General features: G+C 32.9%; 1 protein-coding gene across 1 annotated transcript in view; it reads right to left on the bottom strand.

Annotated features, from left to right (window-relative positions):
* The window catches only part of LOC131847112 (protein split ends-like), a 94277-nt gene that overhangs the window by 26550 nt on the left and 44750 nt on the right, over nt 1–22977 (bottom strand). The window contains exons 3-5 of the mRNA XM_059196579.1: nt 11022–11216; nt 1309–1582; nt 418–744 (exon numbers count right to left, since the gene is read on the bottom strand). Coding sequence (XP_059052562.1) covers nt 418–744; nt 1309–1582; nt 11022–11216 — 796 coding nt within the window. The remainder of the gene's footprint in view (nt 1–417; nt 745–1308; nt 1583–11021; nt 11217–22977) is intronic.

Genomic DNA, 22977 nt, shown 5'->3' with positions numbered 1-22977 from the left:
GAGAAAAAAATAGATGACATGAATTATAATAAGACGCTATAGAAAACCAAAAGAGAATCATGAACAGTACTGCAGAATGTAATATCCTAATATTAAAATGTTCAAATACTATGAACCTATTTTTATTTATATTTTTTCCAATCAATATTTTGTCTAATTGTTTAAGGCTTTGCACACACGGCAAGTCACGGCATGGTCGCGTCTATGCCTTGCGAGAACATGCCAAGCCAACAACAACGAAGTACCCAGAAGGGTTGTTCGGGTTTGGAGTACCATCTGCACTCGCCGCCTATCGTTCGGTGAATAAGCTGTAAAGGTCAGCTGCGGCCAACAGCGTTACAACAGCTCCAAAAAAAAACTACGCTATGTTTCTGTAACATACACCAATTAACCACATTCTAATTATTAATCACTAACCTTTGGATGATACTCATCAATATCAGTCTCGTAAGGTTTAGCCGAATCGGCATCTTCATCGCAACTTTGGTGGGGCGCAACTGAGATCTTGCATCCAAAAAAAAGTTTATCTTGAGAAACTTCGAGTGCTTTTTCTACATCGGACGGCTTCTTAAAACGTACAACTGCATACCGATCGGCATTCTGGCCGACCACTTTTACCCAAATCACTTTCCCGTGCTTTTTATATTCGTGGTAAAGACCATCTTTCAACGAAGTATCAGTAGATCGTGTAGGTAGATTTCGTACGCAAATTGCGAGAGGTCTACCACTCGCTGTTGATGCCCACTGTAAAACAAATATATTTGATTACTCCCATATCTAAAACAACACGCGACACGAAACTAGTGTTTCAAATCATTTCATAATATCAAAACGTTTTCTGTGGTAGTACGCAACTCAAATCAATTCCTAAACATGTTCCATTCAACAGGTTCGGAAACTATAATGTCATCAATAGATATTGTTAATATCATAAAAAAACCCTTTTAAATAAATATATGATTATTGATAACTAAATAAATATTAAAATTAACATTATTTTCAATAGTTCTTCCCGTCAATAATAATTCTAAATATGAAAACAATTATAACCAGCGCGATCAATTGTAATTATAATAACATAATTCAGCACTTAATAATCGATTCCTGTTTGTTGAATGTTTAACACATTGCTATTAAAAATCACTAAACTAACTATGGTTGTGTTAATGACTCGTTTCTGTAACTGTTCTTCGAGCTATATTGAAACAGAGTATATTGCCGTAACGCACAAAAATTGGAAAAATCCATGCTAATAATGAACGAAGGAAATACATATAATAATAATAATGTAAAACTAATTACACAGACCTGATATTGTAGTGCGGGGGTCGTGCGGTGGTTAGGGTGATGAGATAATGGAGGCGGCGCGGCAGGAGTGGAAGCGCGAGATGTGTCACTGGGCTCGGGCGAGGAGGATTCGGAGCGCGACGAGCCCGAGCCCGAATGGCGCCGCCGCCGACCGCCCTCCGTGCCGCCACCCGGAGTGCTTGGCGTGCTTTCACCACCCGTCGCGCCCCCCGCGCCTCCAGTACCACTTCCGGCCCGGTCACCACTCGTGTACCATCGATGATGAGGAGTTGATCTGTAACAAAACAATCAAGTATATAACATTCGACCTTATGTTATCTTCAAACTCTTGATTAACCCTACTAAGTATAGAAAGCTTACAAGTGTAGAAGAGTGAGGAGAAACACTTGCGAATTATCAATCTAAATTGTGCGCAAAAGAATAACTCAATTTACTTATTCACGTAAATTGAGTTATTCTAACTAACTAAGAACTGAAGGTATACAAGCGGTGCATTTAGGTTTATACGGTCTGACAATGATGAAATCTTAAAAGTTACTACTACTAGGCTCACAAACATATATTGTACAGTTTTATAAAAAATATCATAATATAGTTTTAGCAATAAAATATTTTGATCTCTACAATTGAATAAGTGTAGCAGCAAAGTGTAAAATAAGAGACAATAAGCATTGGCCGATAAACTAGCAACAGATGTAGATCAAATTCATCCCGGACGAAAACTTCTAAAATGGGTCACAATTAGTTGTGAACCGTAGTAAACGTCAGCTGCGATTCCGAGGATGTTTTGAGAAGCAGGACCCCTCATAAACATTTAATTTTTAAATATAAAAATAGACCTTATGCAAGTAATAAAGTTAATTTCGGCTCTTATTTAGATAAGAATTTATTTTAACAGGTTATCTCATTCTCACTATATGTCGTTGTACAAAATGTAGACGGTGCTATTAATTTATCCTTGCTTTTCATAGGATATTTTTTTTTATTATAATATTGTAATGAAAAAATATTTTTAACTTTTATATTATATATACGATGGTGGTTTTACAAGCACATTCGACAAGCACGTTTTATATTTACCCTAGAGCCTGTGAACGCCTGGAGTGATATGTGTGGGTTACCGACCCTTCAGAAACCTTAATATACCAGTCTTCTAGAAAAACTTTCATACATCATAATCTAAGTGTACGCGGGAAGAAGCTTATCTGAAACCGAACTATCGGAAATCTTAGGCTTAGGTTCTTAGTCTAGGAAAGTTAGGTTCCTCCGTTTGGAAATGAATTGCCTGGTATTCTCGTTGGAGAATGAACTACCTGTGAGAAACTATACCACCAGGGCAAATTCGTGAGCAGTCGCCCCGGCGTGGTCGAGAACGGAACCACTCGTTGTGACGTTTAAGTCTTCAAGTACTTGAATTCGCGGAGAGTTATTACACAAGAACTTTATCAGACATCAATTAAAAGTGCTCAAATAACGAGTCGTAGCCTTGTCGCCGCTATGAGTCCTGTATAAACATGTATAGATACCGGTGTAGTACACCCTGATCTACGCGTACCCAAAGAACTTTTCATTTAGGCCAAGAAGGCGGCGACAGCAGACACCCCCAAGTCATACAAACATATTTTCTGGCACAACGCATATATTTGTGCTCAACCGCACACCCGGGATACAGTATCTACCAGGAAGTATCAGCTGGACAGTGAAATACGTATGTCTACGAAAGGAATCATGATATCCTAAAAGTTTTCTCAAAACCTATATATGATAGAGTGTACGCGACTATACAAAGGTAACAAAAATCTTTGATTGTACTTTTTGTCTATGGGTTTTTTACTATTTGTAGGTATTAATTATTTTATTTATTTAACTTTAATGCACAAAATCAATGTGTACATGATGGCGGACTTAATATCTTGCGGCGTTATCTACCAGTCCACCATGAGTGGTGCAGAGAAAGATTGTTGGAGGTGCACTAATATAAATGATAAATGTCAAAAAAAAGATGTATAAATATAAAGCAAAATATTTTAAATATAAATATCTATAAAAAAAATTATACACATACATAAATATATATATAAATATAAACATAAATATATAAATAAATACATAATGATCAGATAATCAAATTATAAGAACAGCCTCAAATTGAATCTAAAAAAAATATAGATAGAACTATAGGGAAAAAGAAGGACAGTAAAAAAAGTTACAAATGAGCCGGGATATGAAGGAAGACTTTTCTGGTAGTCCGTAGAGAGCGATTGATGTTGTCCCCATATAAATGAAATTTACTACTAATGTATTCAGGATAATTAGGATCGTATAGAATTGAATATAGTGTGCATAGCATATGTATATTACGACGACGAAGCTGAGAACGAAAAGAAGAAATATTATCGAATTTACGCAAATTATAGATAAAACTGATAGAATTATTCAGAAGACGTTCCAATTTAATTAGAAGATCTACGTTCATGTCAGAACAGCACACATCAGCATAATCAAGGGTGGGGAGGATTAAGGATTGGACAAGGAGGATTTTGGTACCTACAGGAAGGAATTATTTTTAGACTGTAAAGTTACGATATTATAACATTGTAGAGGATTAAATTCCCTACAACTTTTGTTTTGATATATTTTTTGTATGTAGAATTGATTTGGAGATACAGCGTGGGGTAAGTGCGGTTAGAACATCATTTAAGGTAAACCTACCTCAATATATAAAGTTTATTAATTAATAATAGATATTGGTATACAGAAATAAAATTTTTAACGAATATTTATTAATAATTTTATTTTTATATATTAACTAGCTGTACCCGCGACTTCGTCTATGTAAATAATGAAAAAATATTTAACTCAATTAACACAATATAAGTCAAATAAATAAGTTTCATCGTTTTAGCTTCAAAATAGATAAAAACTAAATTTTAATTTTTAATCAATAGGCTAAAAAATAAATTTCAAGCTTCTAGCTTTAAAGACGACGATAGATCTATATAACCTTGGATCTATCCTTTCAATCCTCTTGCAAACCTTTTTCACATTAAAAAATAACCTATGTCCTTTCTCAGTATCTAGTCTATCTATATCTGTTTCAAATTTCAATTTAAATCGGTTCAGTATTTTTGGCGTGTAAGCGAGACAACAGACAAAGTTACTTTCACATTTATATATCAGTAAGGTATTTAATAAACTAACTTTAAAAAGACAAAGAAAAAAGTTTAATCGTTCTAGTTTCCACAAACACACAAAAATTTTACAAACATTGAATGTCATATTTATTGATATTTAAACAACAGCCTAAAAATGTGAGGCTAATTTTTAGGCTGTTGTTTAAATATCTAATTCAACTTCTAGTTTTAAAAAATGACGATTCTTCCATACAGCGTACCATTGCAACCCTCTTACAATCCTTTTTTCACATTCAAAAGTACCCTATATTCTTTGTCCGGGTGTAAACTAACTGTGTATCAAATTTCATTTAAATTTTTGTTTTGATTTGGAGCGTAAGACTGACAGCTTCACAGCTATAATATTAGTGAAGTATTTAAAAATCTACCCCAAAAGAACCAATGAAAATAGTTTCATCGTTCTAGTTTCAAAAATTACGAATTTACATAATACCTATCATCCTCTATTTTATTTTATCCCCTTAAGGGTAATTTTTTTATAAAAAATTAATGTCATATTTATTTATATTTAATCAACAGCCTCAAAAATAAGTTTCAAGCTTCTAGCTTCAAAAATGACGAATTTACATAAAAACTTGCATGCCATGTCATTTTTATTTATATTTAATCAACAGCCTCAGAAATAAGTTTCAAGCCTCTAGCTTAAAAAATGACGAATTTACATAAAAACTTACATCCCTTATTTTATTTTACCCCCTTAAGGGTAATTTTTTTACAAACAATGAATGTCATATGTATTTATATTTAATCAACAGTCTCAACAATAAGTTTCAAACTTCTAGGTTCAAAAATGACGAATTTACATAAAAACTTGCATCCCCTATTTTATTTTACCACCCTAAAGGGTATTTTTTTACAAACATTGAATGTCATTTTTATTTAATTTATTTAATATATAAAAATTATTATTTAATCAACAGCCTCAAAAATAAGTTTCAAGCTTCTAGCTTCAAAAATGACGACTCTTCCATACAATCTTTCTTCCCCCCTTAACCCCTAACAACCCTTTTTTCGCATTAAAAAATAGCCTATGTCCGTTCTCAGGGTCTAGACTATCTGTATACCAAATTTCATTCAAATCGGTTCAATAGTTTTGGCATGAAAGCGAGACAGACAGACAGACAGAGTTACTTTCGCATTTATAATATTAGTAAGGAAGTAAGGATTTTTGACGCAGCACAAAAATATATTTTTGTCGTTTCCGTACAAATAGTAATTTTACAGTATTAATCTACAAACCAACATTTTGTTTCTTACAATCAATCAGCTAAATAATTTAAATAGTTTCATAATATATGACACAATGAAATGGTCATTTAAACTATAAAAAAGGCAGTTAGTTTTTATTTTAGTGAAAAATAAAAAAATTCTATTTCGATACAACAACCATATATTTATTAATACATATACTTTATTAATTTAGCGTTAATGTTTTTTAAATAAACACCCACACATTATTTCTGTATAACTTACAAAAATGGGTAAATAATTTAATTTCGGATAATGCCACACCACAACCTTATTTAAAAAATGTAAATAATAGAATGTGAAGAAATTGTGATTGTTATTAAGTTTTTTTTTTAATAAGTTCGTCAGAACAGAGAAACAACATTTGACATTTATTATTATTTGACATTGGACATTGACTTTAATTTTTGTAATTTATATTGTAAAACTTTATGTTGGGCTAAAATATAACAAATTAATAAAAAAAATTGCCAAATTTGTCTCGCAATCGGCCAATTTCAGGTTTAAAGAAAAAACACATACACACGATATACGATTTTATCATAAAAAAGTGTCAAAAAACAATATTTTCGCTAAACGTCAACGTCATGTTTCCGGCAAGATCTTTCGTTTTACATTATGTTATCTGTGGTTTTGTTCTCTGTAATGGATACCTTATTGGCGCAAACGCACGCGATGTGTTGATTGGTTGTTAGCTAGTGAAATGAAAAGATGGCGAATGGCGCAAACGCACGCGATGTGTTGATTGGTTATTAGCTACTGAAATGAAAAGATGACGAATAAGTGTGCGATTTATTCCACCGCATAAAGATAACCTTGTATTTCCATTTTGAACCCCTTACAACCCTTTTTTCGCATTAAAAAGTAACCTATATACCTTTTACCTACTTACGTTTTTACCTATATCCTTCCTCGGCGTCTAGACTATCTGCGTACTAAATTTCATTTAAATCGGTTCAGTAGTTTGCGTGAAAGCGAGACAGACAGACAGACAGAGTTACTTTCGCATTTATAATATTAGTAAGGATAATATTATTATTATTCCTTTTATTTTAATTAATTAAATATCTATATAGATACTCGTAAATAGATATTTAACAACACTTAGATATAACCGATTCCTAAAACACAAAGAGACAATATTTAAGAGATATTCTTTATATTCTCAATTCTACTAATCACATTTTAAATATGTAAGAATGAAGTACATCTTAAATAAATCCTTAAACACGAAATTTCTTGCATAATCCTAATAATTATAATTATGCCTTAAAAAAAGGAAAAAAATACGTTTTTACAAGCATTTGAGAATCTGCAGAATTTGGAATAACGGCACTTGGAATAAAACTGCCCGGTTCAAAAATTACTTGTGGAATGGATATATATATAATGGAATACAAATCTTATTAGTATTTCACGGTGGTTCAGCGGTTTTAGCACACCGCTTTACTTCCAATGTGGCAACCGTGGGGATATTTTTTTAAATTCATACATAATATAAATATCCAGATCGATACAAACAATTATACTCATGAACACAAATGTTTGTACCGTGCGAGGAATCAAATCCGCGACCATCGGAAGAAATATGTGCTAAACCGCTAGACCACTAAGGCCGTCTGTGTGGAACGATAAGTTTTAATAATATTTTAAGTTTTTAATAATTGTGTCTATTAAAAATTAACAAACTTTACATGACGTATTTTTACCGAGACTACCGGATCAAAACATTTTAATTTTCTAAATAAAGGGGTTATATAAAATTCCAAAGTAACTTACTAGGATGACTGGGTTATAAGTTAGTGAGTAGTAACCTATTTAAATAGTTTTCCAAGATAAGAAATGTAATGAACTTAAAAGTTTATAGGTCAATTTTTAACAACGAAAAATTAAATTGATTTAAAAGGTCCTGCTCCTCAGACATGCAGTTCACGTTTACTAGGATTCGAAATATGAAAAGCTTGTCGTGACGCTAGCAGTAATTTGAGGTATTACACATAATCTGATATCTAGTAATTGATACTGCGATAAGTATTGTATATTGATATAATTGATTAAATGACAAATTTATTTTTAATTCCATTTCACTGTCGATTTTGTGTATAGGTATCAGAGTGTATAGATAGGATCTCGATACATGCGTTGTGGTGAATATAAACTATTTACGGCGCCAAACAGCGGCGCACGTTACTAACAAAATAGTTATTACATTCGTTTGATATGAATAGCCTCACAAAACACACAATAGAGCGCACCGCGTTGTGGTGCGAAATTTTGTACACTACTATCCAAAATAGCATTTCGATTAACGCATCAAATCCGGTGCGCGGTCTGCATGCGTTTCTACGGTACGGAATTCGAATATTTACTATTCCTTATATGGATTTTAAATAAATAAACTTTCGACGACTAGAAAATAAATAAACACGTATGCGGCACTACATTGGGATACGGCAATTCACTTTTCTTTCGAGCAATAGGTTTTTCAATATGCTTTGGAGTACTATCCGTTTACACAAAATGTCTACGTAAAATGTAACAAGTGGCGGGCTTATACAAGTAAACCTGGTGACGATGGTTGATATTCACCCTCCCACATTAGAAATACCAAATTTGAATTTTACAGAATTTATCCAAATTTATATAAACTCCCATTAGAACAAATTTATCTAACCTTCTATTAGAATATTTGTCATAAAATTTATACATATATTATATATACAGCCCTGGCCAAAAGTATTTACCATCCTAAAGAACTTGAGAAATTACCTGGGTCTATTGTCGCATAGTACACATATAAGGGTACAATAAGCCAAATAAAAAACGCACCATGTCATAAAACTATAAACAATAGAGGTGACTCATATCACCTCTATTGTTAGTAGAATTACCCTATCAGGTAAGTAGAATTTTAGGAAACTTCTACTTACCTGATAGGGTATTAATTTCATTGTTGTTTACGTAGGCAATTCATAAAAAAACTGAATAAAAACCCTTAGAGTCGGGAATTAAGAAATTACGTAAAAAGTAAAACGTAAAACCGTAATACATACGTAATAATATAAATACATACGTAATAACGTAAAAAGAATTAACGAAGAACGATTAAAAATCAGTTTATTAGTTATTCAAGAAATACCAATACATAGCAAGAGAAGACAAGTTAATGCCAACTTCTTTGAAAAACTTCTAACATTTTCTAATTTGGCTGCTGGGCTAAACGAGACGCTGATTATACCGAGCATTATTTAAAGCGAAAATACGTTTGAGATGTAATATATAGAAGTAAATAGTTCAATAATAGACATGTTTTCAAATATATTATTATTTTATTAAATTTCAGGTATTCAGGTAATACAGGTATTTCATTGGATATGAGGATCGGTGATACGAATGTCGATTTCCCGTCTCGTTATATTATGGTATGTGGCATATTCCCGTTTCCAAGAGGATTATGCCCGCATGCCTGAGTTCAGAACCACTATGAGTCGGTTTGAGAAAAATTGAATAGAGTTTCTAAGTAGGCCTCTTCAGACTCCGAACTTAACCCTGTTGAATATTTATTGCACATTTTAAAGCGTAAGCCGACCATTGGATTACTTTCAACGAAACTTTAATTGATTGTGAGATTTGTTTGATATATGAATGGAATGCATGCACAAACGATTGCTTGTGTCAAATTATGCAAAACTTATATATATTGAAAGAAATGTATTAATATATCATACTTAGACCCTACCAAGGATTCAAATATTTGTATTATGTGGTAATCACTGTTTGATTACACGGTACGATTAGAGAATAAGGCAGTATGTTAAACCACCACTGTATAAATTAAACCCAATACATTGTCAATAGTAATTATTGTTTGTCTGTTTATTTATGATTTTAAAAATGTTAAAAATATCATTCTGAAAAAATATGTACATAAGTTTAATTTAGTGTGCAATTTGTTTATAATTCTTAAAATAATTTTATTAAAATAGATTTATTTTCTAATGTTTTTATTTTTTTAGCAGTTGATGGTAGAAAGGTGAAAATTTGGCTTGTAAATGTATTTTTTAATTCCGAATCACGAAAAAGTAAAATAAAAAGTTTGAGCATAAAATAAAGAAAGTGTTTACCACGATTAGGGTGGACTTCGGGGTATGAAAAGTAGTTAGTCTTATCCTAGTAAATATACACAAAGAAAAAAGCTTAAGAATCGAGCCAAGCTATTTCGGAAGAGTTTTATTACGAACTTTGAGGCAGGAGAATTTTTACAGGTGACAAGATAAAGACAACAATAAACCAAAAGTAGATGCTATCAGAAAAATAAACAAATCTTCACCCTGAGGTTATGAAACTATAGGTATTTATCATACTTGTGAACAAGTGCTGCTTGTCAGGGAGTGGTCTGCTCTATCACTACGACTGATTTAATCTTATTGTGTTTTTATATTTGAATCTAATAAATTAGTGCTGGTTGGTAGTTTGTATTCACACGTTTTGACTCGTAAAATGTGAACTTACAAGGATTATTTAAAGAGCAACAAGTTCTTTCTTCTTGTCTACAATCAAGCTCGTTTTTCTTGTGATGAGATAGCTTTCCGAATGAGCGGTTTAAAGAAATTGTTATTACTATTCAAAAGTGCTTAAATTAAGTTGATTTCAATAAATTATTTTCTATTCTATTCTATTTAAAAAAAACTAAAAAACAATTACCTATGTGATCATCATTTCAACCTTGTTGCTACAAATTGTAAGTTCACTCGGCTACATTTTTGGAATATAGCCTTGCTTTTAAAACTGAATTCATAATAATGTTATTTTCTATACATATTTCTTTCATATACATCGTCAATTGTTAAACTTTGTCTGCCTTATTACAAAAAGATAAACCTGGTTTAGCACCAGTAATAAACCATTGACCAAAGTGACTTTAAATTTAAGGCTACAATTTATAGAAACATTACTCAAGGGCTATATTTCAAAAACTAAAACCCAGCAAGTTACAATAGGTTCAAATAATCATTGGGTACAGGATATTGATTTCATAACCTTTTTTTTTAATACCTATTATTTAATAACCACAGGAACATTTCTTTTTACTTTACTGATATTTCTGATAGCTGTGATGAGTTCTTCGATCTCCTGATTCTATATATAAGTTAATTGGTAAATTTTAAATGTCTGTTTTATATATCAATTAGATCTTGGTTTTGCATTATTAATGAATGTGCATATAGCAGACACTTTTGTACCTAGGGTTAAAGTGTATGTCTAACCTACCTATCTACGTTGGAAGGTGGTGGTGTCGCATACGGCGGGTTAGAGTTGTTGTTTCTCTGGTACCTGCCGTATGCTGCGGGCGTGTTTCCCCGCCGACAGTAGTCAGAAGCGCTGTCGTTGGTACCTCGCCAGTTGGCAGGAGCCGCCGCCGTCGCAGCGATTGGACACGTGTTGCCTGTACTTTCCTCACCGCCACTGTGAACAAAATATTTTATAAATAACTAGGTATATATACTAGGTTTGTTACCGGTGTGTTGTTTACAGACCAGGTCACATGTAGAGCGGAGCATGTTTATTCTTGAAAACTCGACCTTGACCAATCGGATTTTTTTTTAGTGGTAAATGATGGAGGCGTGAAGTCAATCTTCGCTTAAATATGGTCTCGATCGGTCAAACCGTTTCGGAGCAGTAACGTTACAAAGAGTGCAAATTTGACCTCTAGATTCACGCTCCGCTCAATAAATAAACTTGACATTCCATTCTAATAATATTTGTAGTAAATACCATTTATATTTTAATTAGAACTTCTTATGTATGGACTAAGCAACATAAGAAATAAGTTTGCAAATTGCTATTTTCAGAACCCAGAAACTATCATTAGTTATGAGATTTTGATTTCTATGTTATACTAGCTATGCCCGCTATTTCATCCGCGTTAAACATCAATATATAAATTTCGATATAAAATATATATTATTCTAATGCATAAGCTATATTACTGTAAAGTTACATCAAACTCCGTTCAGTAGTTGCAGCGTCAAAGAGTAACAAACATCCGAATTAATAATAAAAAAAAGATTTATAAAACAAAACTTTATGTTGAGTAACTAATCCTATACCTATCTAATGCATTTTTTGAACTTTTGTTATCGCTAGTAGGGAATTTTGTAGTTTATTGTCACAAAATTTTATAATATTAGCTCTTGTTAATATTTTTTTCGACAACGTCATATTATATAACGGCATATATATACATATATATAAATTTAATTATATATGCTGTTATAGATATCTGGAGACATGCAGTTTTTTTATTAATGATAATGGCGCAGCAGCGCGTATGATATACACTGGACGTACACCAGTTGAGGATGATAAGATGAATATGAAGTCAGGTCAGTTAACCCATCATGACAAGTTCACCAGGAAGTTATCACGATTGTTTCCAGGGAAATGCGCGTGGAGGTCAACCTAACAAGTACATTGCTAGCAATGGGTTTTATAATCCACATTATTAACAATTCCATTCCCCCGGCATGCAGTGCTGGAGGTCGCGTAAATGCGTGCCCAATGTTTAAGAACTTTACGTGTAGTCGATTTTCCAAAATCCTTGGTGTGGTTAATAGGAACTTAAGGGAACGAATGTTTTTATTCGACACCGACGAAGAAAAGGCGGATTATAATTTCACTGATATTCTTTCCATTACTATTCGTATGTAACATTTACAAAACTATAAACATAGGAGACAAATGAACATACTTCAATATAGATTATACGTATATGTGTGTTCCCTTTTACCTTCTAAACTGTAACTATTTGGATCATCCGTTGATTACACTAAACAACAAAAAAAATCTTTTTAAACTCTCAAAGGTCTTATTACAAAAAGCTTAACCTGACTTTTAGCTTTCTTGGTTTATTCCTCGTATGAATACTAGGAATAAACCAAGTCCTAAAGTAATTCGTATTACTAATACAGAAACCATTCTAAAGTCTAATTTTACTACTTGAAAAGTTTAGTGATTTAAAGCGTATGTTCCAATATTTTCATTTGTCCGATTTCGACCACTAATCTTTCGCCGTTCAGGATATTAGTTTGTAAATGTCTTACATATTGATATCACAACCAATACGAATAGTTTTTTTAAACGTAAATTACGGGATCTTTACTTGTATTTGTAACGTCTTCTGTTCTTTATCCCTTACGTTTTTCTATTTTACTCTATAGTTCTATGACTATTTGGTATACAGAATGTACAAGAACTCAACGTCAATCCGAAACGGGGTGATACAATTGATTGTAACCATCATGAGAAAAATCAGTAAAAAATCTAACCCACACAGTATTAAAATTATGGACATTTAAGAACAATCTAGAAATTTGGTCAAACTGTAACCATTTTTCGGTTATTGTGGTTAATTTTTATTGTTTTTATTAATTTGTATTTTGGAACAGTAACCCTAAATAACATTTCTAGAACCACAGTAAAAAATAATGACAGAATTGTTCAAGTTTTCTAAAATGAAGACTATTTGTAAATGTACTAAAGTGTTTTGGCAAGTGCCATTAACAGTTCGCGCATTTAATCAGGATTATACATAGTACAATACTTATTAGTTGCATACTAAAAAAAAATTCATACGAATAGGCAGTATTCGTATGAATTTGTCTGAAAAAATTTGAAGAAATCCCGTCAAGATTCTATCTCGCGAGATGAAGATAGCTTAAAGAACAATGTCACGTATTTTAAATATGACTTTGAACTTGCACCCTATAAGAGAAGAACTACTCATTATTTAACTGACTATTTAAAAAAGGAATAGGGTGGTAAATTTAAAACAACCACTTAAGCGGTGCGCAAAGGAAGATGACAGATTTTTATAACAGATAGGAAAATTTTTGGAAACTTGAATTTGTCATTCTGTACGCAGGCATAAAAAGCGTTATAAGAACGGAGACACATATAGTCGGACTGGGAAAGGCGCTCAATTCCAGTCTCTAAAAATGTTGACCACTGTGCTAATTACGTAACACTATATGAAATCGTTTCTGTTGAAGTTAAGATGCAATATATTTCACTTCAATTTTAACAATGCGATAAATAATGTTGTAACGATCCTCCTGAATTAAATAAAGATTATTATTATAATTAATCAATTTATTTTAAACAAATCACCGAGCACCATACACGTTTCGTATTCCGTTGAGCATTAAAATAGTCAAAGTTTTTTAATTATATTAATATTATAAACAAACCCTTATTTCATATTAAATGTTTAGTTGATAGAACTTTTTTTTAATAATATTTGTTCTTCAATGTGATTTTGAACAAAAACCAAATACCGAATTGGCAACACTGATGTGGTGTCGTGAGTCGTGACAATTTTCCAAATTTAAAACCCTATAAAAAATATATGTAATATTGAAAATTACCAAAACAAGATAAATAATGCTGATATTTCAAAGATTTTAACCAAAAGAAACAACTCCTAAATTGTTTCTCTTACTCTAAAAACCGTTTTTTCGGCAAAATAGCGATTCCGTGATTGCAACTAGGTTACTGAATCGACATTCGATAGAAATATTTTTATCGATATGTAAAGTTGCGTTTACGTTGCAATGCTAGTTGACACCGTCAAATGGGGTCACTAGAATCGCATTATTGACAAATGATGTCATTTTCACTACGTTACATATGAAACATATCGTATAAATAGTTGCGATCGAAGTTAGAGAATTAGCCCGTACGGTAAGGGTAAGTTTTCCGACCTGGAAATTGAGAGAGAGGCCAGTCGCTGTGCTGTTGCTATCCGGAAATCGCCCATTTTAAAAAACACGGACGTAAAGGACGTCAATAAACAAATTGAGGCAACGAAATCCCTTGCCTCAATTTATAGGGCGGTGGAGTTGTCTAGTTGCGGTCGAACTGGTCGAGTGTGCACAATTACGAACCGCATACTCCCGTCTCCAGAAGATGACACAAGCAAAAGCAAAAATCGCTTCAGACAGAAATTTGCGTGTCTCGATGCAGAATTGGCATTCCACTGGAGGTGCCACGACGCAAGCTACAGCCGGGCGACTGTAACCGAAGTACCGCCAACTAAAACTGAGACAGTCCCGAATTCTGGCAGCCCCTCTGGGACTCTCTGAATGTTCAAAACCGTGAAGGCGAAACTTGTCTGAAGGCGTATGGGAAATATTATGGATGATCGACTTACGAGTATCGAAGGTCATCTCATCTCAGCTCACCGGTTTTCGGCCGAAGGATTCCGTTCCCCAAGCTATAGCAGGTGGCACAAGAACAGACGCATAGAGATCAGCACCTCAGGCTAATGGCGGTAAAAACCTGAACCCCAAGACACGGCCGAAACGGCCTACCAAACAGTGCAAAGAAGTTTTCCCCGGAAACAAAGCCATCACAACCAATAGAAGGTGGGCACTTTGGCAATGGAAAGCGAACTAAGTTGGAGAAGGCAACAAAAGGACAGACGGCGACAACAACAAGCCGCCAGGGAGCTAAGTCGAGCTCGTCGAAACCAACTAAATCAGTTACGTCACACTTAAAGCCGCTCCACTCTGCGACTGTGGTAACAACTGACTGTGAAAATACCATACTTTGGCATCGAAACTCTAGGCATTCATCCCAAAGACCGTGGCGAAGGTGGTTAAGCTTGTTAAAACAACAGGAAAAACACGTAATGAACCATGACGACTGGGACAACAGAGGAAGTTGCAGCGGCAGTCGCGCAATTTGGAGATCAGTGTCAATAGCAGGAGGCTATTCTAAAAAAAAGTAGAGATCCGGTATGGAAAATTCTTTTAGCGTTGGATCGGGGAAAATGTGACACAGACAACAGTGTGGCTAGACGAAATTCGCGGGTCTACTAATAATATTATTTATAAACCAAATCAAGAAATCATTCATTTGCAGAATACAATGTTAAATATAATGTACAGTGTATTCAGCCTGCAGCCTGCTGCGTGCAATTTTTTGTATAATATTTTGTTATGTTATTCCAATTCATAAATAAAGTAATAATCAATAAACAAATTTAAATAAATACTTCATTGGAATTTCCGGCATACGTATTATAGGCAATACATTGAATTAGTAAATTGAATAAATTCTTTGACACTATAAATTCGATATGCCAATCGCCATTTGGTTAAATTAACTAAAAATTAAAAGCTCGCTCGAACAATAATTTTATATTGTAGAACTAATAATTATAAAGAAAGTCATACGTATTTAATACATTTATCCAGTAAATATTTTATGGCATTGAGGTTGGAATAATTTACTCATAATTCTTGCTCTAGTTTGCCTCTGATTCAATTCGCTACATTTCTTCCAGTATTGTGGGTAGAAATTGATAAAAAACACACATATCACATAAAATACATGCATTGAAGTGGTAAAATATTTAATTGTTGAAACATTGCCCTGCAGCTATCTTTATACCATGCTTTCATATTTGCACGAATACACTTCTTTTGAGCTCTAAAAGCTTTCTCAATATCTACAGAGTTTACCCAGAGTGTCCAGACCATAACGGCTAACTGACGATACATAACCATGGTTTGTGGCCAGCGTCGCCTCTACCGAAACAGTTTGCCGTAATCTCTAAAAACCAAAGACAATGTTTATGGCAAATATGCTTCTTCCTATTTAAATGCCTATTAAGTGTTAAGCCAAGAAATTTAAAACTATTTCTTCGTCTATATAATAATTATTAGAAGTCAAGTTAATAGGAATAGAATTTAAATTGTAAGAAGCAAAGTACATTGATTTCGTTTTACTTAATTAATATTTAAATAGTTTGCATTCATCCTGCCTAATAGATTACAGAGTATTACATTTACGACTGACTCGAAAGTACTCATATTTTCACACTTTATTATAAGCGTGGTATCATCTGCAAATAATATACACGTATGTGCAGTGACAACGACAACAACAACACTAAGGAGAAAACACAGTAGATAAAGCCAAGAATGCTTCCTTAAGGATGCCTTTGTTTTCATATTGAAACTGCGATCTGTAAGTTTGTTTATTAACTAAATTGGATATTATATTTCAGCAAACTTTGTGATGTTAGTACATTGTAGCTTATTTTTCAGAAAATTTCTGTTCCATTCAAGTGTCCTTTCGCCTAACACCTTAAGAATCTAGCTTTTTTTTATCTATTTTTATTTTTGGTTATCGTTTTTTACGAAATAATAAACATAGGTTGATCATAAGCTTAGGGATGAGATGTCTATGGGTATCTGTGAGAAATACGCAATTAAGTACATTGAGCGCATAGAAGAAATACAATAAGAAAAGTAAAGTATTTATTGGATTATTAACTAAAGTAGTATAAGTCGAAAGAATATTTCATAAAAAATTGTTAAATAGAACAATTATTGAAAAGTTGAACCAATGATATCAGCATTATAATCTTAAAAAAAATTTGAGGTCCTGCACTTAAACGCTTATTTATTGTATGAGTTTAAGTGCAGGAATTGTTGTCAAAACATTTAATCTAGTTATGCATGTGAATTTATACATATAAAATAAAAATAAATTATTATTATAATGCAGATTACATTAACATCCCTAAAATACAGCCTTGGCCAAAAGTATTAGACACCCTACATTTTACTAAAAATAATTAAATAAAACAACTTATACTTTTTGAATTGATTTATTATCATTAAATTACACAAAAAATAATAACAAAAACTTAAAATCTAGTCGGTCCGCCTTTGGATTTAATTGCTGCACTAATTCTAGCTGGCATGCTGCGTACAAGCTTATTGCAATCCTCCCTTGTAATGGCATGCCATTCTTATACTAACGCATTTTTAATGCCGTTTTCCGCCTTCAAAATGCTCCAAAGAAGCTTAATTGGGTTCAAATCTGGGACTGTGCTGGCCAATCCAACAAGACAATGTTATTTTCAGTAAACCAACGCATCGTAGTCGCTGACTTATGACAAGGTGCATTGTGTTGTTAGAATATGACTCCGTCTGAGTTGGTATCGCCGAAAATACTCGTTAGCGAAGGTATAAGCGCAGTTTCAAGCACTTTTAAGTACTTTTTGCTGTTCATACTACCTTCACACACAAACATTTTGCCAAGCCCTTAAGCAGCAGCCATGCAGCCCCAGATCATTACGCTGCCTCCTCAACGCAATCTGGATGGTATTCTTCGCCCACTCGTCGCCTCACGAAGGTCACACCTGGCGTTCCAAATATATGTTGAAAAAAAGAAAAAAATAACTTTTTTAAACTACCTTAACTTTTATTATTATAGTTAAATAAATAACTGACCATGATCATTAAAAAGAAAAGCAGTAAAATTTACTTGCCTCAAAGTTATATTCGTCAGCCCACACCACATTGGCCCAATCTTCCTCAGTAAAATGTTGATGCCATAGAGCCCATTCAAGCCATTTTATTTTGTTAGCTTCTGAAAGCCAAGGCTTCTTCCTGGCTTTGCATCCTTTTAAATCAGCTTCTTGAAGTCTTCTTCTGGTAGTCCAAGCACTTATTGGCTTTCCAGCCTCTTCGAACAAAGTAGAAGCAAGCTCTGATGATGTTTTCTTCCGATCTTTCGTAGATTCGCGTATTAATTTTCTATCCTCGCGCTTCGAAGTCACACGTTTTCTGCCTGTTCTTGGTTTATTAGTGTGAGTGCCAGTCTGAGCAAACCGTTTGATGGCATATTGCACGGCGCAATGCGAACATTTTATTGACTTAGAAATTTCTTTTTGCGACTTCCCCTGTTCATGGAGAAGTTGTATTTTTACTCGATTTTCCAAATTAATTTCACTACTTTTCGGCATTTTTTACTTTTGGCCAAGGCTGTATATGTATATATTACTAGCATTAAAGATAACTTTAATAGCGAGGCTAGAGCACAGAATATATCATATAGATTACAATTCGATAAAGAGATAGTATTTCAAATAGTATAAATTATTGGAACACAAAAGAATTTAAGTTTAAATATGTTAAAAGTTCGATAAATATTTAAATAAACTACTCCGCACGATTTTTAAAACAAAAAATAAAGTGAAATAGATATTTTTTAATATTAAAATGTTTTTTATTACGGCAATGTCTAATAAAACTACATGTGTTTTGTTGTCAAACTACTCAAAGCAAAAAAGTGACAGCTCGCAGGTTTCTTTAAAATAATTATCATACGTACCACTTATTTTTTACTTATCAGGCGCAAACTTGTAGCTATAATAAAATATAACAAAAAAATTCGGTTTTTTTTTTATTTTAAAATCAACTTATAACAAAGTAAGAAACGAAATCTAATTCAAATTAACCTGAAAATGTACTCGCATTTTAAATAGACTATGTCCGAAATAAATAACATAATATACCTAGTCTTGTTATAAATAACGTAACGTGGAAAAATCTTATTTTTTTAATTTTAGATAAGATGTGTTACTGTAATGAGTGTTAGTTCAAATATTAATATAAATATATTAAGAAATAAAGGTGCAATTAGCCATTGAGGCTAGTTTCCAATGGAAGCAGGCACTCTTCTTTTATGGAAAGAGCCAAAATAAATCCTAAGTCATTTTTTGTTCTACTATCTTCAGTTTTCTTTCAAATTCTTTCCTGTACAGCTTTAATAATCATTTTCGTACGAACACTGCGTAGGCAGCGAAATCTTTTTCTGTCACAGAGATTTCATTGTACCTGTCAATAGCTGCACCGCAAATATTCGATTAAAAACAATCGGCTGCAGAGTTTTAAAAAATATATTTGGCTCCATACCTTACTTTGTGTAATGCAATCACAGCTAATCGGTTCTCTCTATTACCCCACTCCGTTTTAATATCACAAAAATATTGGACAACCGATTGGTCCGAAAATGAGAAAACACGATGAACATTCCTTAAAGAATGACAGATAAGATTATAAAGTACTATACATATTAAATAATGAACATATAAGTGTGTATCAACCACTATGTGTTTACCCAGTTTGGCATGCTGCTGTACACCAAGTTCCTTATACGATTTTGGAAAATATTCTCTCATTCCTTTATGAGAGTAATGTTGAGTTCACGAAGCGTAATTGGGTGAGGGTTTTGTTGTTTTACGCATCTCCCTAACTCGTCCCAAGCATGCTTGATCGGTATCAGGATATCAGGGCTGAGTGTTGACAATTCCATACGAGTAATTTTCATCTCTTGTAGGTAGTTATATATTCACAATTATACCAGTATGAAGTCGGGTATTGTCATGCATAAAAATAAAATCTTCGCCCAAATTTACCATAAATGGCCCAACATGTTCATTAAGGATTTCTTCCACATATCTTACGCTAGTTAAAGAGCCGTTTTCTATGGACATCAAGTTCTGTGCGACTCTCAGATGAAATTCCGACCCACACGAGTACAGACCCACTACCATAGCCTACTTTTTTTTTTATGCATGCTTGCTTGAATCTTTCCATCGATCTTCTATATATTCTGTGTCTTCCATCGTGTGCTCATCATACATTTTTATCGTCGGAGAACATAACTTTCAACCAATCTTCAACAGTCCAATTTAAATCGTTCTGGGCACATCTTTGTCTTGAAATACGATGACCATTACGATGACGATTACGAAGCATGGTGTTCAACAAGTATCGATCTTCTCGTGTTGTGGTATATCTAGTTCTGTCTGTTCCTGGTCTACGTAGGTTAGAACCAGTTTCCTCGTAACGTTGGAGAACTCTTTGTACTGTTGACAGCGACACACCGACAGTCCTGGCTGTATCGCGCTGACTCCGGCCGATTTCCAGTATTGTGAAGATTCTGGTGCATTTTCAGGAGTAAGCGACAATATTATTAGTCAACCTGTAGACTAATAAATATTGAACACTATAGTTATATACCCATTTAAGTGACAGATTAGAAACAAAAGTAAAATCAAATACTTAAGTAAATTCATAGATCCATCTTCGAAAGTCTCCCTTTTTCAAATTAGTTTTTATGACATAACCCTTATTTAAGGAGTATTTAATTGTCTACTAAACACAATTTATTTCATTAAGCTAGCATTCTTTGTTTCTGAGATATATATAGAAAACTTTACCTTGAATTGAGAGAGGCGATAATTTTTTCTAAGTAAATTATTCTCTTGGATCTACAAACTAGATAAAATTAAAATAGTCATTAGTTTCTTAAAACTTAGGCGAAGATCAATATTGTTGCACATTATGAAGAATTTATTGTAGTAAGACTCAACAATTCCACCTAACATAATACTTGTAACCTTGTATCTTGTTGTACACAAGAAAAAAAGACGAAGAATTAAACTATTGTATCTTTGTCTTAATAAATACGTAAAACCTAAATTTAAGACAACATATGTGTTTGAATATATATACAAGACTTTCATCTTGTCTTAGGTCAAGGAAACTTACTTTGGATCTATATTATTTATGACGTAAGTCGTCGTTCAAAAATTTTGGGCCTTGGTACACATGGTATTGCGGTAGATGGACTCTTAAATACATTCTGAATTGAAATTATGAATAATAACTTTGGGAATTTATGAGGATATCTATATATCTTATCTAACATAGGATTAGGTTTATATTTACAAAATTTCATTACGCATGTGGATGTACAGGTAAATAGAAAATAAATATTACTGTACAAAATTATAGATACATTTAAATTCATTCGAAAAATACAGTAACAATAATCAACTACATCTTAATGATACATGCATGTATCGTAATCACATCCACCCGAAAACTTCATACTTTGTATAGTTAATTCAAATTAATTAATTTAAAATTCGCATCTATACAAACAAGCGCCCTAAAATAACTAAGGTATCTATTAAAATGAATAAGCTTAGCGATAAGACCGCCTTTTGGGTATCTGATTCAATAAAGACTATAAATAAAAAAAATCTAAACAGGAACTGAAATGGACTTCAAACTTAACTGTCTTATTACAAAAAGCACTAGTAATAAACCATTGACCAAAGTAATAAAGTATTACAAAACAAAATTTATCGCTAAACCGTGATTCATCTATGGTCTAAAGTTAGACCTGCAATGCCCCTAGTTTAACAGTGGTCTAAATGAAAAAGTGCCCGACTCCATTGTTGAGTTGATGTTTTATGAAAAATAGCTAACTATCTAACTAAATTAAAAATAGATTAACTAAAAATATTTAAAGAATTGTACAATAATTAAAATATGTAAAAGACGTCCTTTATATTTTTATTTTTATTGAATAAATGATTTCTATGTTGAATAGAATAGAAAATCATTTATTCAAATAAACTGACATTGAAGCACTTTTGAATAGTCATTACATTTTTTTAATCTACCGCTCATCCGGAAAGCTGTCTCATCACAAGAAGAACGAGCAAGAAACTTGCGTGTTGCTCTTTTAAATAATTTTATTATTTCTTTACATTTTTAAGTTTAAGTGTGTGAATACAAACCACCAATTAACACTAATTCAATTAGATACTCAAATAGAAAAAATATTGAATATATAACGAACTGGTTAAACAATTAATAAGAGGAAATCAGTCATATGATTAGAGCAGACCAGTCCCTACAAGCAGCACCCGAGTATGACAGATGAGCCAGCCATCACTGCGCTCGACCATATTTTAGGGAGCCCAATGACCCGGCCCACCACGCCGCCACAAGTCTGGACATTTTAGTGAGCATGACTACTCAAAACACCAGACCACGTCAAAGCTACTTACAATTGCCATCTGATAGCTATAGTATTCACATTTTACATAAGAATGCATGCGGCAATCAATACAAAAACCGCTACGCTTTCATATTTCTAAAATAATTAAATCAAGAAATCAATGAGAAAAATAAACTATAACGTTGTATGCTAATAAACTATTTATTTACTTGAAATGTTGTCATCTATAGACTTATTGACTTGAAATAGTCACTCGAATCGATCCAATAAAAATATCTCGTCATTCCTTTTCTCCGCGTACTTGTAATTTAAAACTGATAGTGTCATAGTACGTTCATAAATATTATATATGAATGAAATCGTTATAATGAAGACATACAAATAAATACAAATAAAATTATTTTCACTTTATACATTTTTCTTTGAAGTAATGTTATTTTTTATCGTTTCAGTTTTCTGGTAAAACGGAACGCAATTGTACGCTGTCAGACATGAGTGACTGATTTCTGTATATTATCTGTGGGGAATACATTAGGTTAGGTTTATT

This window comes from Achroia grisella, unplaced genomic scaffold (assembly GCF_030625045.1).
Source record: "Achroia grisella isolate CSIRO2021 unplaced genomic scaffold, CSIRO_AGI_Agris_v1 utg516, whole genome shotgun sequence".
Taxonomy (NCBI): domain Eukaryota; kingdom Metazoa; phylum Arthropoda; class Insecta; order Lepidoptera; family Pyralidae; genus Achroia; species Achroia grisella.
This window is presented reverse-complemented; position numbering and strand designations above follow the sequence as displayed.